This window comes from Macaca nemestrina, chromosome 10 (genome assembly GCF_043159975.1).
Source record: "Macaca nemestrina isolate mMacNem1 chromosome 10, mMacNem.hap1, whole genome shotgun sequence".
Classification (NCBI taxonomy): domain Eukaryota; kingdom Metazoa; phylum Chordata; class Mammalia; order Primates; family Cercopithecidae; genus Macaca; species Macaca nemestrina.
Genome location: NC_092134.1, coordinates 58,029,999 through 58,046,887, shown reverse-complemented (window position 1 = coordinate 58,046,887; position 16,889 = coordinate 58,029,999). Strand labels below are relative to the sequence as shown.

At 34.7% G+C, this 16,889-nt stretch overlaps 2 protein-coding genes across 8 annotated transcripts in view; one reads left to right on the top strand and one right to left on the bottom strand.

The window, feature by feature from the left end:
• Positions 1 to 4,412, bottom strand: part of LOC105473344 (calcyphosine 2) — a 64,443-nt gene extending 60,031 nt beyond the window's left edge. For 2 of the 6 annotated variants that reach the window (XM_011727125.2, XM_071071406.1), the window contains exon 1: positions 398 to 702. The gene's annotated coding sequence lies outside the window, so the exon portion shown is untranslated. Of the gene's footprint in view, positions 1 to 158; positions 705 to 4,389 lie in introns of those variants that run through there. The other 4 variants (XM_071071405.1, XM_071071408.1, XM_011727124.2 and 1 more) reach the window with 4 other exon arrangements.
• Positions 4,413 to 4,683: 271 nt separating this feature from the next.
• The window catches only part of LOC105473342 (GLIPR1 like 1), a 38,967-nt gene continuing 26,761 nt past the window's right edge, over positions 4,684 to 16,889 (top strand). Inside the window, exons 1-2 of one of the 2 annotated variants that reach the window (XM_011727119.2) lie at positions 4,684 to 4,912; positions 13,964 to 14,209. In XM_011727119.2, the coding sequence (XP_011725421.1) occupies positions 4,745 to 4,912; positions 13,964 to 14,209 (414 nt within the window). In that variant the 5' untranslated portion in view covers positions 4,684 to 4,744. The remainder of the gene's footprint in view (positions 4,913 to 13,963; positions 14,210 to 16,889) is intronic. The other variant, XM_011727120.2, reaches the window with a different exon arrangement.

The following is a 16,889-nucleotide window of genomic DNA, read 5'->3' as shown; positions in this document are numbered from 1 at the left end:
GACTACAGACCCAGATATCTGAATTCAAACTTAGGTCATTCCTAATTTCAAACAAAACAGAGTAACACCTTTTTCACCCACATCACTCCCCTGGCTCCCAAATTATATTATACTTCAGAGCACCTGCAGTGTAGCAGAAGGAATTCCCCATCCCCTACCTCTCTGGGATTCCTGCACAGGACAGGCGAGGGGCACAAGAGACAGCTAGCCTGATTTCACCTAACAGCTCAGTAAGAAGAGGTTCAGAGTTAGAAGGGCTAGAAAAATAACTAGCGCGATTCCTCCAAAAACCGCCTTCAGAAAGCTTCAGACAGGTGAGTCTGGTCAGTCCAGGCCTGAGTCTGCAGGTTGCCCGGCAACTGGCGCCGCAGCGCAGGGCCTCTGATTACACTCTTACCTCCAGGGACGAAAAGGTGGTCGGTCCAAGTCCCTTGTACGTTCTACGGCACTTCCTGCCCCCGCCAATCTGCCTCCTCAGTTCCGCGTCTGGCTGACCGGAACTGAGCGTGTGGCGGAAGACCCCGCCACGCTCTGAGAAGTACTTGCTGACTGGAAAACTCAAAGGGGTGAAATCTCTGCTACAGCCGCCAGAGCTTCCCAGGGAACTGGCTCCGCGGCCCCCCTAAACCCCGGCGAGGAGCCGGAGCGGACTCGCTCACCTGCGCTTCTCCTGAGCAAGGAAAGGACCAAAGCCCGGCCCGGATCCACGGCGATTGTTGTGTAAATCTTTGTCTAATTGAATTTTATTTAGCATGTTTCATAATGCACCTGTCTGTGCGCAGGGCCCAGAATGATGTTTTGAGGGGAAGAAATTTAAGCATATGCTGCAATATCTGTCTCAAGGAGCTTGCACTATTTTTTTTAAAAAGACTGCAATATATTATACAGAGATTATAGATATTAGACTGGATATTACTTTAAATTTGTGTGACCATGTACATATAGATGATTACATGAATAATTGCATATACATGTATGTGTATTTGTGTGTATATATAATTAAAAATTAAAATGATGTATGGAAAGGGCAAAGGCCTAGATATCAAGAAACCTACATTTTATTCTTTGCCAATTTTTTTTTTTTTTTTTTTTTTTTTTTTTTTTTTTTTTTTTTTTTTTTTGAGGCGGAGTCTGGCTCTGTCGCCCACGCTGGAGCGCGGTGGCGCGATCTCGGCTCACTGCAACCTCCACCTCCCAGCTTTAAGCAATTCTCCAGCCTCAGCCTCCCAAGTAGTTGGGATTACATGCGCCCGCCACCACACCCGGTTAATTTTTTGTATTTTTAGTATAGACAGGGTTTCACCATGTTGGCCAGGCTGGTCTCGAACTCCTGACCTCAGCCTCCCAAAGTGCTGTGATTACAGGGATGCCACCACGCCCGGCCCAAATATTTTTATGTATGCTCTGTACACAGTGTCTTGGCATCTACTCCTCATCTATAAAGGGAAAAAGCTGGTTTGAGATAATTCCAAGGTTCTACTCCACTCTAACATGCACTAACTTTCCTAAATTACACAGCCAAGAGTCAGATATTCAAATTAGAAGTAAGAGTTTATGAAGGTTAATCCAGTTCTTTCATAATCCTGTTTTTCTAATCTGCAGTAACTTTTCAAAATTATCTCCCCTCAAAATGTATGTATCAAAACATGAATATTTCCAGTATTTCCTGGAGCCAGTTTGGGAGTAAAAATACAAATAAATTTTTAAAGTATAAAAGTAGTGAAGTAAATGAGGTATAATGTAATCACTCTGTATTTTTCTGCTGCACTCCATAAAATTAATCCACCAATTACCCCCACATAGAAAGAAAAGCAAAAATAAATAGCAGAAAACACACATAAAAATAAAACAGAAAACTAAATTTAACTTTTAAAAAGTTATAAAAGACCTTAAAAATTCTGGTGCCCCAGCTAAACTTGTCCATTCCACAAATAGATGTTCAAGAAAATAACATTAGGACGTGCACAGAGTCTAATCCTGGCAATTAGACTTTTTACACCTAAATTATTTTAGTATTTCTGAATATAGCTGTCTACGCCATTGGGAACATGGTCTAAAAAACATAATGTATACAATTCAGACATTTTGTTATAAACGTCTATTAGAAGAGCAATAATCTTGGATTATGTTTTGACTATATATTCTCTACTTTTGCCAATCTTTAAATCCATTACTTTATGAAATTCCTGTTGTTGTTATAGGCAGTTAATTTCTCTATACACTAAATGAAACTAAACTAGCTGTTAACCTTTATCCTTATTAACCTTATCCCTATCAACCTTTCCTGTTTTGCAGTTCCAAAATAGTTTGCATTTGAAGCTCAACTTTAAATTTTCATTTACTTGATCATTCATTAATGCATTCAACATTCACTGAGTACCTGCTACCTGAAAATATTTTACTTTATATTTGCATTTATTTGTTCATTCAGCCACTTATGTATTTGACAAACATCCACTGAACACCTTCTATCTTCACATAAACCCAATGTTAGAAAAAGTGAAATATATAAGCCTACCCAGTATTTCCTGTTATACGATTAAGTCAAAAATATTTATTGAGCCCCTCATATGTATATATACATATATATAACAATTAAAATATAGTTTCTGCTCTCAAGAAGCTTACAGTTATATACCACATTATTAGAAAGTTAAAGAGAACTCATTTGTTTTTTCAACCAATTTTTATTGAGGGTCTAAAGGTTCAGTTCCTGTTCAAGGTGCTAGAGATATAGCAATGAAGAAAACAAAGCCACTGTTGTGGTGAAGGTTACAACCTGATAGAGAAGGCAGATGTTAAAAAAATAAATAACATAAAATCAGGAGGTAATTAATGCAATGAAGAAGACTAAAACAGGTTAAGTGGATAGACAGTGACAGATAGGAGATGTAGAATGATCAGGGAAGACTTCACTTGAAGGGAACTCTATAAAGAGCATTGCAGACAAAAGTAACAGCAAGTGCAAAGAAGCTGAGGTGAGGGCATCCTTATCAAGCTGATGGATGTGGCCCATGCAGAATAAGCCAGGAGAGAATGCAGGAAAGAGGCCAGAGAACTAGCCATGGTCAGATTATGTAGTGTCTTTTGGGCCATACCTAGGACTTCAGATTTTTTATTGTGGCCCCCCATAGTAACGGAAGCCAAGTCTTTAAAAGTTCTCTCTCTCTCTCTCTCTCTGTATACACACATATGTATATGTACATGTGCCTATAGACATCTGTATCTCTCTCTGTGTGTAGATGTATATATGTCCATAGGCATACATACATATACATATATGTGTACACACACAGATTTATATAGAGAACTTTACATATATAAATGTATGTGTGTATATACACACACATATGTGTATATGTATATGAGTATATGCCTATAGACATCTGTATATCCAGGAAGAGATCTATATGTATAGACACATGCAGGTGTACATATCTGTATCGATTTATCTATCTGTATACCTACACGCAAACATATACACATACACGTGCATATGTTCATGTCTTTGGGTGTGGGATATCAGAAGCTCAGTTTGGACTATGTATGTGATAAGAAAGTAGTATATACAGCAATTCTCCATTAGCTGGTAGTAGACTAGAAATATATTATCTATTGCCCAGTAGAATTTCCATTAGGATCCTTGCAATTTTCTTTTTTTATATTCTAATTTTCTTTTTATTTTTAAAAAGATAACAGCCACATCAAAGTAGTTTGTTTTTTGTGTCAAGGTTGACTATGGCAGAACATTCAGCAGATGTAAATATGTGTTCACCTGAATTAAATGACATTGTAAACAACTTCGAATCACTAAGTAAAGATATTTATTTGAAACAGAAATACTAAAAAAATTAATGTCATGGGGAAAAATGCTGGTTTATTACTGAATATCAATATAAGTGACGTAATGAATTTAAAACATTAAGCCAAATGAAGTTGGTTTATTGCATTGCAGGTAAAATAGACAATCAAATGTACTCTGTCCATCCCAGTCTCAGCATATCAATTAAAGCAACTCTTGGAGTCTACCAGTCACCAAACAGTGGCTCTGTTCCAAACTATCAAAAACGGAAGATTTGTCAAGAGAAATTACTTGGCTACGTTTTCCAGGCATCTATTTTTATCTATCTAAGCAATCGGTCTCTTCAGACGGAAAAAAGAAGGAAATTATTAATTGTTTGACAAGTTGATAATTTAAGATCACGGTATTGTCACTATATAAAAATTGCCTATTCTTACTATATGCCCAATCTCTGAGGGAAGTGGCAATATGATTCTAGATTATTTAGAACAATAAAAATCTATACAAGGAAGCTGCGTCTAAAAAACTAATATATAGTACTTTGCACTCCACTGGCCCATTGTCAGCATCCTGCACTTGTTCTTTACCTAATTTGTGTGGCTTGCATATTGCAATCTGCATTACAATCCAGGCGCGCTCTGCAGATTACAGATTGGATCCACAGAAAGCAGTTTGGATGGTTGAAACTCCCTCCACCAGAGGGCGACTCACAGCTTTCCCCTGTAGCTCAGAGCTTTGTGGAAGGCGAACCCTGCTGCTTGTTCCTCCCCACAGCGACACTGACAAGCAGATCCAGCCTGCTGGGCATCCCCGCGCTGGGCTCGAGCCGGTGCGGGAGGATGGAGCCAAGGGAGATCGTGGTGCGGGGGGGGGGAGGGGAGGAGAAATCGTTGCCGCAGCCGTTACTGGTCCGCGCAGTCAGGGTATCGTCCACCTCCTTCCATGGCTCTGAAGAAGAAATTCAGTTGTTTATGGACCTTGGGTCTGTATTTGGTAGCCAGTACCAAAATCCCATCCATCACTGACCCAAACTTTATAAACAACTGCCTCGATGGTCACAACGAATGGCGTGGCAAAGTCAACCCTCCCGCGGCCAACATGAAATACATGGTGAGAAAGAACCAGGGCTGGGCTCTTAAATCCCTGACTCATCCTAAGGCATCTGGGTGGTAAATTTCACAAACTTAACTTGTACTAATTCAGTGCAGACTTCATATATAGGCAGTGAAAAAGAAAAAAAAAAAAAAAAGAAAATCGCACCTTGGCTGGGCTATCTCCTCCACAGTCATAGGAGTGAACAAGAAAGGAAAACTTGAAGCTGTTCCTTGTCTCTCGCCGGGAAGGTGGGGATGCTGGAGCGGTGTTTGGAAGTTGCTTTGTTGCACCACTAAGTTTATAAGTACTTAACACAGGATTATTTTGTTTCCTTTCCTCCATTTTTTGGCTAGCACTTTGCATCACCCACAACCAAGATACAAGATATCAAAGAAATAGCCCAAGAATGGAGATTCTCTTGTTTTCTTACTTATTTTTATATCATATGAATCCAAGATCAAAACAAAACTTTATGTGTAGTATTATTTGAAAAAATATTACAAGGATGAGAATATTGAAATCAGGAATTGAATTACATCAGATGGTCGTTTTCATGAAAAATAATAAATGCATGAAATTTAATTCCAAAAACATTAAACTAATTGTGTCCTTTCAGACCTCCATCATATAGAAAATAAGGCAAAAGACAGTACTCTATGGAAGAATAAGCATAAAAAGCATTGGATTATTAAAATAATCCATAGAACTTACAAAATGTTAAATATTTGACTATGAATTGTGTGATTGGAAATTTCCCTTGCATTATAACTCTTTCTTGTTTATAAATGCATCATTATGAGCATAAACGTTGATAGTATTAGTCTATTTTATGTACTATGCAGATATAGATACAGTGTAATTCATGTCTATTCCAGCTTTCTCCTTTTCTATCCAGTGGAAAACAAAATAAAAGTAATTATAAAATCACAACTCAGGCATTAAAATAAGTTCAAAACTGTACTAGTCTACTGTATAAGAAAATTATATTTTGAAGGAGGAGAAAGATTCAAATAGATATTGGAAATGAAACAAGAATAAACTAATCTCTTTAATGCAGAATTGTTAAGATATTTTAACATATAATGTTTACCAGCTTGGGGTTGTCCAAGGCATAAATTAACTAGAAATAAATCTTCAACTGAATTCAGAAATACTAATATTAGTAGTAATATGGGTGATGCCTTTAGAGTTTTATTGTATATTGTATGATAAAAAAAAAAGAGTAAATGTGGGGTTAAATATAATAAATGTTCTTTATATTTCTTTTGTACTCATTGACTCTTTAAAGCAAAATGTGATAACAATGAATTGTGGGGTTTATAATAATGTAGAAAAGAAACATATTATAACTGATGCATTAAAAATGAAGTGAAGTGTCAATAGAATTATTCTGCTGAAACTTCCTTATATTGTTAAGAATCACAATAATATTTCCGGATGGACTGTGAGAAGTTAAGAATGCATGTTTTTATATCTAGAATAACCACTAAAAATATACAAAGAAGTAGAGCTAAAAATCCAGTAAATAGAATACTAAAAGTCCTTGATTAATTTTTGGAAAACAGGAACAAGGAACAAAAGAACAAAGAGGGAATCAATTAAAAATAGCAAATGGTAGACTAAAACTTAACCATGTTAAAATTATATTAAATGCAAATGACTACTACATACTTTAATTTAAAATAAAGATTATTAGACTGGATTAATGCTTTTGTAACAGAAACATATCATGAATAGATTAAAGTAAAAAGATGGAAAAAATACATTATGCAAACTCTAAAATTAAGATAGAGTAGCTATATTTATAGCTACCAAAGTAGATTTTAAGACAAGGAGAACTACCAGAAATAAAAGGGGACATTAAGGAATAATAAAAGGGCCGATTCAACAAGAGACACAGCAATCTTCAATGCAAATAAATGTAATAATGTATTTTAATACACAAAAATTGTCAAAAGTAAAGGGAGAAAGAGACAAAACCGTCATAGAGATTTTAATCTTAGTGAATAAGAGAACAAGTAGGTAAAAATCAGTAAAAATAAAAAAGATTTGAACATCAAACAATTTTACCTAATTGACATTAAACAATTTATACCACACTGCAAAATACAAATTCTTATCAAGTATGCATTACATTCATCAATATAAACAATATGCTGAACCACAAAACAAGTCTCAATAAATTAAAAGTATTTGAAATTTTGTTCTATATTTTCTGAAAAAAAAAATAGACTTAAACTAGAAATAAAGTGTGGAAAATCTCCCAAAATGTGAAATCAAGCAGAACATATCTAAATAGTCCATAAGTTAAAGAAGAAATAACAATAGAGATTACTATAATTTAGATTTGAATGTTAATGGAAACACAACATATCAAAACTTGTGGGATATAGCAAAAGAAGTGTTTGGAAGCATATTTATAGATTTAAATGAATATTATAGGAAAGAAGAATAGTTAAAAATCAAGACCTATTCTTTCAACTCAAGAAGGTAGGAAACAAGTGTAAATTAAGCACAAGAAAATTTTTTTAAAAACTAAAGATAATCATAATTTGAGGAAATTGAAAGTAAAAGTATGATGGACAAAAATCAATAATATGAAAAGTTGGTTTTAAAACTATATATTAATAAAATTGATAAACCAGTAGCAAAAAAAGATTAATGAAGAAAGACACAACTCAAAAATAAATTTTAGGAATGGAAAATCACTTTTAAAAAGCGCCAAACATTAAATGGATAGATAGAGAATATTTTGAACAACTTTATACTAATGAATTTGACAACATAAAGAAAATAAATAGACAAATGTATTGAAAATCAACATTCTATAAAATTGACACAATATTTTGATATGTTGTTTATTGAAGGATTACTAGTGCATAAATGCATAAAATGCACTAGTTTTAATGTACAATTTTTTTACGTATGTATATGTCAGTGAAACTACCTACATCAAGATTAGAATTTTTATTTCGTATATGGATGCCATGTTATTTAACACATAAAGTCTCATAAATATTACATTCTGTACTATGTGTTTTATAAAGTAACATTAAATCCTTGAACTTTGCCTAATAAAAGTATTGCTCATTATTTTTATTTCTTTGATTTCTATTTTTTTTTTTTGACTATTGTATTCTTTGTCTTGTACAAATGAAAGAATCCTGGGTTACAGACTGATTTTGAACCCAATATAAATCTTTTAACAGGGATATTTAACCAATTTATTAATGAGATCATTCGTCTGCATCTTCATCAATCTAAATAGTCTTAACGCCATTACATAAATTAATTATGTAATGTAAAATATTCTTAACAGAAAATGCACGTGAATTCTAAGAAAAAAGCAACACCAATCTTATACAAATCTTTTTGTGAAACTGAAAGAGAAAACCTTTTGGAACTTTATGAGCCAAGTTTTACCCTGGCACCAAATGAGACAAAACATTACAGGTTAGAAAATTATAGCTCAATGTAGATGCAAAAAATCTTCAACAAAATTATAATCAATTGAATCCAGCAACACATATAAAGAATATTATATCATGGGATTTATCTCAGGAATAAAAAGTTGGATTAGGACTTGAAAATTAATCAACATAATCAGGATCAAAACTAGAAATACCATTAACAGAAAACTCCCCAGAAAATGAAAAAACTGTGAGAAATCCAACTTGGATTGGGGGAATTTAATTGCTATTTACAAGTTGCCACTCTTAATAGATTAAATGAGAAAAATTATATGATCATCTGAATAGAGTCAGGAAAACCATTTGGCAAAACGCTACATCAAATCATTTTGTTTCATTTTTTTTCCATTTTATCCTGTAGGTTTTTTAATAATAGTTTTGGGAAACAGGTGTTATTTGGTTGCATGGGAAAGGTTTTTTTTTTTTTTTTTTTTTTCAATTTTTAAGTTCTAGGGTACATGTGCAGGATGTGCAGGTTACACAGGTGAACATATGCCATGGTGGTTTGCTGCACAGATCAACCAGTTACCCACATGTTAAGCCCAACATCTATTAGTTATTCTTCCTGAAGCTCTCTTTCCTCCCACCCCCATCTGCCTAAGGGCCCCAATGTGTGTTGATTCCCCCCATGTGTCCATGTGTGCTCATTGCTCAGCTCCGACTTATAAGTGAGAACATGTGGTGTTTGGTTTTCTGTTCCTGCATTAGATTGCTGAGGATAATAGCTTCCAGCTCCATCCATGTCCCTGCAAAGGACTTGATCTCATTCCTTTTTATGGCTGCATAGTATTCCATGGTGTATATGTAGCACATATTTTCTTTATCCACTCTATCATTGATGGGCATTTGGGTTGATTCCATGTCTTTGCTATTGTGAATAGTGTGCAGTGAATATACATGTGCATGTATGTTTATAATAGAATGATCTATATTCCTTTGGGTACATACCCAGTAATGGGATTGCTGGGTCAAATGGTATTTCTGACTCTAGATTTTTGAGGAATTGCCACACTGTCCTCCACAATGGGTAAACTAATTTACACTCCCACCAACAATGTAAAAATGTTCCTTTTTTTCCTGCAACATTGCCCGCACCTGTTGTTTCTGGACTTTTTAATAATCGCCTTTCTGACTGGCCTAAGATGGTATCCAATTGTGGTTTTGATGGCATTTTTCTAATGATCAGTGATGTTGAGCTTTTTTTCATTTGTTTTTTGGCCACATGTATGTCTTCTTTTGAGAAGTGTCTGTTCATGTCCTTTGCCTACTTTTTAATGGGGTTGTTTAGTTCTTTAAATTTATTTAATCTCCTTATAGACTCTGGATATTAGACCTTGGTCAGATGGATAGATTGCTAAAATTTTCTACCATTCTGTAGGTTGTCAGTTCACTTTGATGATACTTTCTTTTGCCATACAGAAGTTCTTTAGTTTAATTAGATCTCATTTGTCCATGTTTGCTTTTGTTGCAATTGCTTTTGATGTTTTCATCATGAAATATTTGCCCATGCCTATGTCCTGAATGGTATTGCCTAGATTTTCTTCTAGGGTTTTTATAATTTAGGGTTTTACATTTAAGTCTTTAATCCATCTTGAGCTAATTTTTGAATAATGTGTAAGGAAGGGGCCCAGTTTCAATTTTCTGCATATGGCTAGCCCGTTGTCCCCGCAGAAAAGTTATTTGCTAGTGATTTATAAGATTTTGGTGCACCCATCGCCCGAGCAATGTACACTGTACCCAATGTGCATTCTTTTATCCCTTACCCCACTCCCACTCTTCCCAGTGAGTCCCTAAAGTCCATCATTCTTATGCCTTTGGATCCTCATAGCTTAGCTCCCACTTATAAGTGAAAACATACAATGTTTCTTTTTCCATTCCTGAGTTACTTCAATTCAAATAACGGTCTCCAACTCCATCCAGGTTGCTGTAAATGCCATTATTTTGTTTCTTTTTATGGCTAAGTCGTATTCCATTACATATATATAATATGTGTATATTTTATATACACATATTTTGTATATATATGTATAAATATATATATACACATACCATATTTTCTTTATTAACTTATTGGTTGATGGGCATTTAGACTGTTTCCATATTTTTAGAATTGCAACTTGTACTGCTATAAACGTATGTGCAAGTATCTTTTTCATAAAATGACTTCCTTTCCTCTGCGTAGATTTTTGACAAAGGTGCAAAAGTAATTCAGTAGAGCAGTCTATTCAAGAAATGGTGTTGAAACACCATTTAATACCTATAAGAAAAATAAAAACAACTTTGACCTGAAAAGCAAAAATTATCTTACAAAATGAATCATAAATTTAAATGCAAAGCATAAAATTATTAGAAGAAAAACAGGAGAAAATCCTCAGGACAGAGCTAGATGAAACTTCCTAATATAATGAATTATTTTGATTTTTTTCAAAACCAAAAACTATTTTTAAAAAGTCAACAAATTTGACCCCATCAAAGTAAAAAACTTCTACTTTATAAAGTACCCTGTTAGGAACATGAGAGGACAAACTACAAACTAGGAGAAAATACATTCAAACTATATATTTAAGAAAGAACTCCTGTCTAGAGAAAGAACTCTCAAAACTCAACAGTAAAAAAAAAAAAAAAAAAAAAAAAAAAAAAAAAAAAAAAAGCCGGGCGCGGTGCCTCAAGCTTGTAATCCCAGCACTTTGGGAGGCCGAGACGGGTGGATCACGAGGTCAGGAGATCGAGACCATCCTGGCTAACACGGTGAAACCCCGTCTCTACCAAAAAATACAAAAAACTAGCCGGGCGTGGTGGCAGGCGCCTGTAGTCCCAGCTACTCGGGAGGCTGAGGCAGGAGAATGGCGTAAACCCGGGAGGCGGAGCTTGCAGTCACCTGAGATCCGGCCACTGCACTCCAGCCTGTGCGACAGAGCGAAACTCCGTCTCAAAAAAAAAAATCAATTAGAAAACGAACAGAAGACTAACGTTTCACCACAGAGATATACAGATGGAAAATAAGCACATGAAAACATGTTAAACATCATTAGCCATTAGTGAAATGCAAATTAAAACCACAAGGACATATCACTACACACCAATTAGGAAAGCAAAAATAAAAAATAATGACAATAGCAAGATATGGTGAAGATATGGAGAAAATTGATCAGTCATACTTTTCTGGTGGGAATGCAAAATGGTATAGCCACTCTAGGAAATAGTTTGGCAGTTTCTTACCAAAAAAAAAAAAAAAAAAAAAACCTAAACATACACTTACATATGACTTAGACTTGCAATTGCACTGCTGGGCACTTTTTCCTTTTCCTTTTTTCCTAGAAAAAGGAAAACTTATTGCTACATAAAAATCTGCTCAGAAACATTTATGGATACTCCCAATTCAATGCTCTTGAGAAACAGGAGTTTAGGGACTCTATATATGTTTGTAATAGCTCAAACTTGTAAACATCCAAATTTCCATCAATAGATGAAAGTTAAACTGTGGTACATCTACACTATGGAATATGACTTGGTCATAAAATGGAACAAACTATCAACACATGGAACATCTCCATGGCTCTCAAAGGCATTATGCTGAGTGAAGAGAAGCCAATCTCAAAATGGATACATACCATAGGATTCTATTTATATAACATTCTTTTTTCTTTTTTTTTTTTTCTTTTTTTTTTTTGAGACAGAGTCTCACTCTGTCACCCAGGCTGGAGTGCAATGTCACAGTCTTGGCTCGCTGCATCCTCTGCCTCCTGGGTTCAAGCAATTCTACTGCCTCAGCCTCCTGAGTAGTTGGGATTACAAGCACCAGCCACCACATTTGGCTAGTTTTTGTATTTTTAGTAGAGATGGGGTTTCACCATGTTGGCCAGCTGGTCTTGAACTCTTGACCTCAGGTGATCCACCCACCTTGGCCTCCCAAAGTGCTGGGATTACAGGCGTGAGCCACCAGGCCTTGCCATCTATTTATATAACATTCTTGAAATAACAAAATTACAGAACTGAAGAACATATTGATGATCGCCAGGGATTAAAGATAGTATGGGTAGTGAGTGGTTGTGATTTAACGGGATAGTATGAAGGATCCTTGTGGCGTTGAAACAGTTCTGTATCTAGATATTGTGGGATTGATTACTTCAATTTACACATGTGATAAAATCACATAAACCTACACATAATCAAAAATAAATGCAAGTAAAACTGTTGAAATCTTTAAAAAGTCTGTGGATAATACCAATGTCAATTTATTATTTTGATATTATACTATTGTTACAAAAAACATTACCATTGGGAAAACTAGGTGAAGTCTACACAGGACCCCTGTGTACTATTTTTGTAACTTCTTGTGAATTTATAATTAGTTAAAAATAAAGATGCTTAAAAATAACCTTGGCAATTATACCTACATTAAGCCTGTTGCTTTTGTCATGAGTTGTTTCTGGACTCTGTTCTGTTCCACTGAGCTATTTGTCTACCCTTGTGTCAATATGACAATATCTTAATGTAGCTTTATGATAAATATTGATATATGGGAGAGAAATTCTCCAGTTTTATTCTACATTTAAAAGATTGTCTTAGCTTTACTTGGAACATCGCATTTCCACATACATTTTGTAATCAATTTCTACCCCAAAAAAGCTACTTGGAATTTGATTAGAAATAAAATTATATGTCATAATCAATATTCTTTTGCAATATGAATATTCTGGTCCATGAACATTTTATATCTCTCCATTTATTTAAGTCTTTCAAAATTTATTTCAGTTACGTTTTTGCAGTTTTCAGCATAGAGGTCTTGTATATCACTTATTAAATTTATTAATACATATTGGATGTTTTGGAGCTATTCATTTGTAGAATATACATAGAGATATAATAGATTTTTGCATACTTTCATTGTATCTTTCAACTTTGATAATTTCATTTATTTTTATACTATTGTTTATGTATTAATTTAAATTTTTATGCATCCAGTCATGTAATCTATGAATAATGATAGATACAATCCCAATACATTTAACGTGTTTTGTCTTATGTATTTACAACTCATGCATTTTATTATACTTCCTAACTTCTTGTATAATAATAAGTAGAAATAACGAGGGCAGATATCTTGTTTTATTCCTAATCTTGAGGGAAAGTTATAATATTTCACCATTTTATAAGATTTTTGTCTGTTTGTAGATTATCTTGATCAAATTAAGGGCATATTTTCTTTCTATTCCTAGTTTTTTGCCCTTTTTAATTATCAATGTGTATTCATCCTTTAATTGCAATAAATTAACATGAACTTCTGAATTACTAGACTTTAAATTCTGGATTATTTTAATCACATTCCGATTTATTTCTTCAGTGACTCTAATGTATCAGGCCATCTGCTAAGTACTGGTAATATAACAATGAACTGTCATAGAGTGAGTATAAATAAGTATTTCTGAAGTAGAATTACAGAGAAATGACTAACTGTGAACACAATAAATACCAAAGAAAAACTACATCTTATTAAAATAATAAATGTAAGCAAAAATTAATTGATTACAATCATTAGAATAATTTAATGCAAATATTTATGCACAATTCAATTTAAATTATTTTTATCTTTCAGATTTGGGATAAAGGTTTAGCAAAGATGGCTAAAACATGGGCAGACGAGTGCAAATTTGAACATAACAACTGTTTGGATAAATCATTTAAATGCTATGCAGCTTTTGAATATGTTGGAGAAAATATCTGGTTAGGTGGAATAAAGTCATTCACACCAAGACTTGCCATTATGGCTTGGTACAATGAAAGCGAATATTATGATTTTGATAATCTGTCATGTTCCAGAGTCTGTGGCCATTATACACAGGTAAATATTTGACATCTTTATTGATTAGTTCTTATTTGTGTATATTTTAATTGCCAGAATTTATTTCTCTGTGTGTAAAGTGCCTTTATTTTTCTGGCTGCCTTTAAATTTTTTCCCTTATCATAGGTCTTGAGCAATTTAATAATAATATACCAAAGTTTTCTGTATGTTTCTTGTGCTGCAGTTCACTGGCCTTTTTGAAGTCATAAGTCAATAGCTTAAATCAAATTTAGAAAAATGTTGGCCACTGTTTCTGAAAATACTTCTTTCTCTCACTCTCTCTCTTCCCTCGAAGTGGGAAGTTCTCTTCTCTTCAAGTTACTCATGTAGAAAGTCACTTGAAGTTTTTCCACATAAATTGATGCTCTTGTCTCTTTCTTTCTTGGTTTTTTCTCTCTGTGATTAATTTCAAGTAATTTTATCGCTGCATCTTTAAGTTTGTTGATCTATTCTTCTGTAATGTTTAGTCTCCTGTTAATCCCATTCAGTTTGTTTTCCTTCTTGCACCTTAAAGTTCGTATCTCTACAAATTTAATATTTTTACATCTTCAATGACTATACCTAATATGTTTGCTCTTTCATCTAGCTTTTTAAGCATATGAGATAGAGTTGTAATAATTAATATTTTCCCTGCTAGCTCTAGTATCTGTGTTAACTCTGTGTTAGTTTCAATGGATTGATTTTTCTCTTCATTATGCATCAAATTTTATTCCCTCATATTATGTTGGGTAAATTTTATTATATTCCCAATATTGTAAATTTTGCCTTGTTGGGTGCTGGATTCATCTGTATACTAAAAATATTCTTGAGCTATCTTTTTGGGTACAGCTAAGTTACCTGAGACATATTCGATCCTCTTTGTTCCTGCTTTTAAAATATGTTAGGTAGAATAAAAGTAGTGGGTTTTTTTTTTTTTTGTTTTTTGTTTTGTTTTTTTTTTTTTTGAGACAGAGTCTCGCTCTGTCACCCAGGCTGGAGTGCAGTGGCCGGATCTCAGCTCACTGCAAGCTCCGCCTCCCGGGTTTACCCCCTTCTCCTGCCTCAGCCTCCCGAGTAGCTGGGATGACAGACGCCCGCCACCTCGCTCGGCTAGTTTTTTTTGTATTTTTTAGTAGAGATGGGGTTTCACCGTGTTAGCCAGGATGGTTTTGATCTCCTGACCTCATGATCCGCCCGTCTCGGCCTCCCAAAGTGCTGGGATTACAGGCTTGAGCCACCGCGCCCGGCAAAGGTAGTGTTTAGTCCAGAGCTGATAATGATCTCTCACTACCCAGGCAAGATTCTTCTGCATACTCTACCTAACACACTGAGAATTATGAAGTTGTCCAATTCAGAAAGTGGGAATGGGTCCAATTTCTGATTTTGTGTAAACCTTGGTATTATTTCCTCTAGTTCTTGTAAATGGGTTAGACTAGTTTCTTCACATGCATGTTTTGATTAGTACTTTGCTGAATAGATGATGAGGACCCTCTGCACATTGTCCTAGTGTGTCACTGTACATTTCTCACCTCTTCAGAACTATGCCATCTAAACTTCTGCATCCTTGGTCTCCCCAAGACTCTCAATCAGACTCTCTCAATTATGAGAGTCTATCAAACTTCTTCTGAGCCATAATGTAGAAACTGTCTCCAGGCAATATACAAGGACAATTATAGAGTTTCCATCTTTTTTTCCCCAAATCTCAGGGGTATTACGTTGTGTTGCCTAATGTCTTGAAAACCATTACTTCCTATCATTTTCCCAATTTTTAAAATTATTTCAGGTAGAAGTGTAAATGTGTCTAAAATTCACCTTTTGGCCAAACTTTAATGCTAGACATGGTACTAAGCCCCTAGGAAAGCCTGTTTAAGCAATATAAATAGCTCACCTTCTTCTCTAGACTTACCCATTTGTATAAGTTGAATTAATACATAGGGTCTTAAAACAAGTCGTTCTTATCAGAGGTGCAGTGAACAAATAATAGCAACTTCCACGTTCCCTTTATGTTCACTCTTCGTTCAACAACAGGATGTTCTAAGTCTAGACACTCTCCAGGACATCAGGAAAGATGTTGGTAAAGAATATGGTTTGATATGACCCAGCCATCCCATTACTGGGTATATACCCAAAGGATTATAAATTATGCTGCTATAAAGACACATGCACACGTATGTTTATTGCAGCACTATTCACAATAGCAAAGACTTGGAATCAACCCAAATGTCCATCAGTGACAGATTGGATTAAGAAAATGTGGCACATATACACCATGGAATACTATGCAGCCATAAAAAAGGATGAGTTTGACTCCTTTGTAGGGACTTGGATGCAGCTGGAATCCATCATTCTTAGCAAACTATCACAAGAACAGAAAACCAAACACCGCATGTTCTCACTCATAGGTGGGAACTGAACAATGAGATCACTCGGACTCAGGAAGGGGAACATCACACACCGGGGCCTATCATGGGGAGGGGGGAGGGGGGTGGGATTGCATTGGGAGTTATACCTGATGTAAATGACGAGTTGATGGGTGCAGCACAGCAACATGGCACAAGTATACATATGTAACAAAACTGCACGTTATGCACATGTACCCTACAACTTAAAGTATAATAATAATAAATAAATAAATAAATAAATAAATAAATAAATAAAAAAAAAAAAAAAAAAAGAAAAAAAAAAAAAAAAAAAAAAAAAA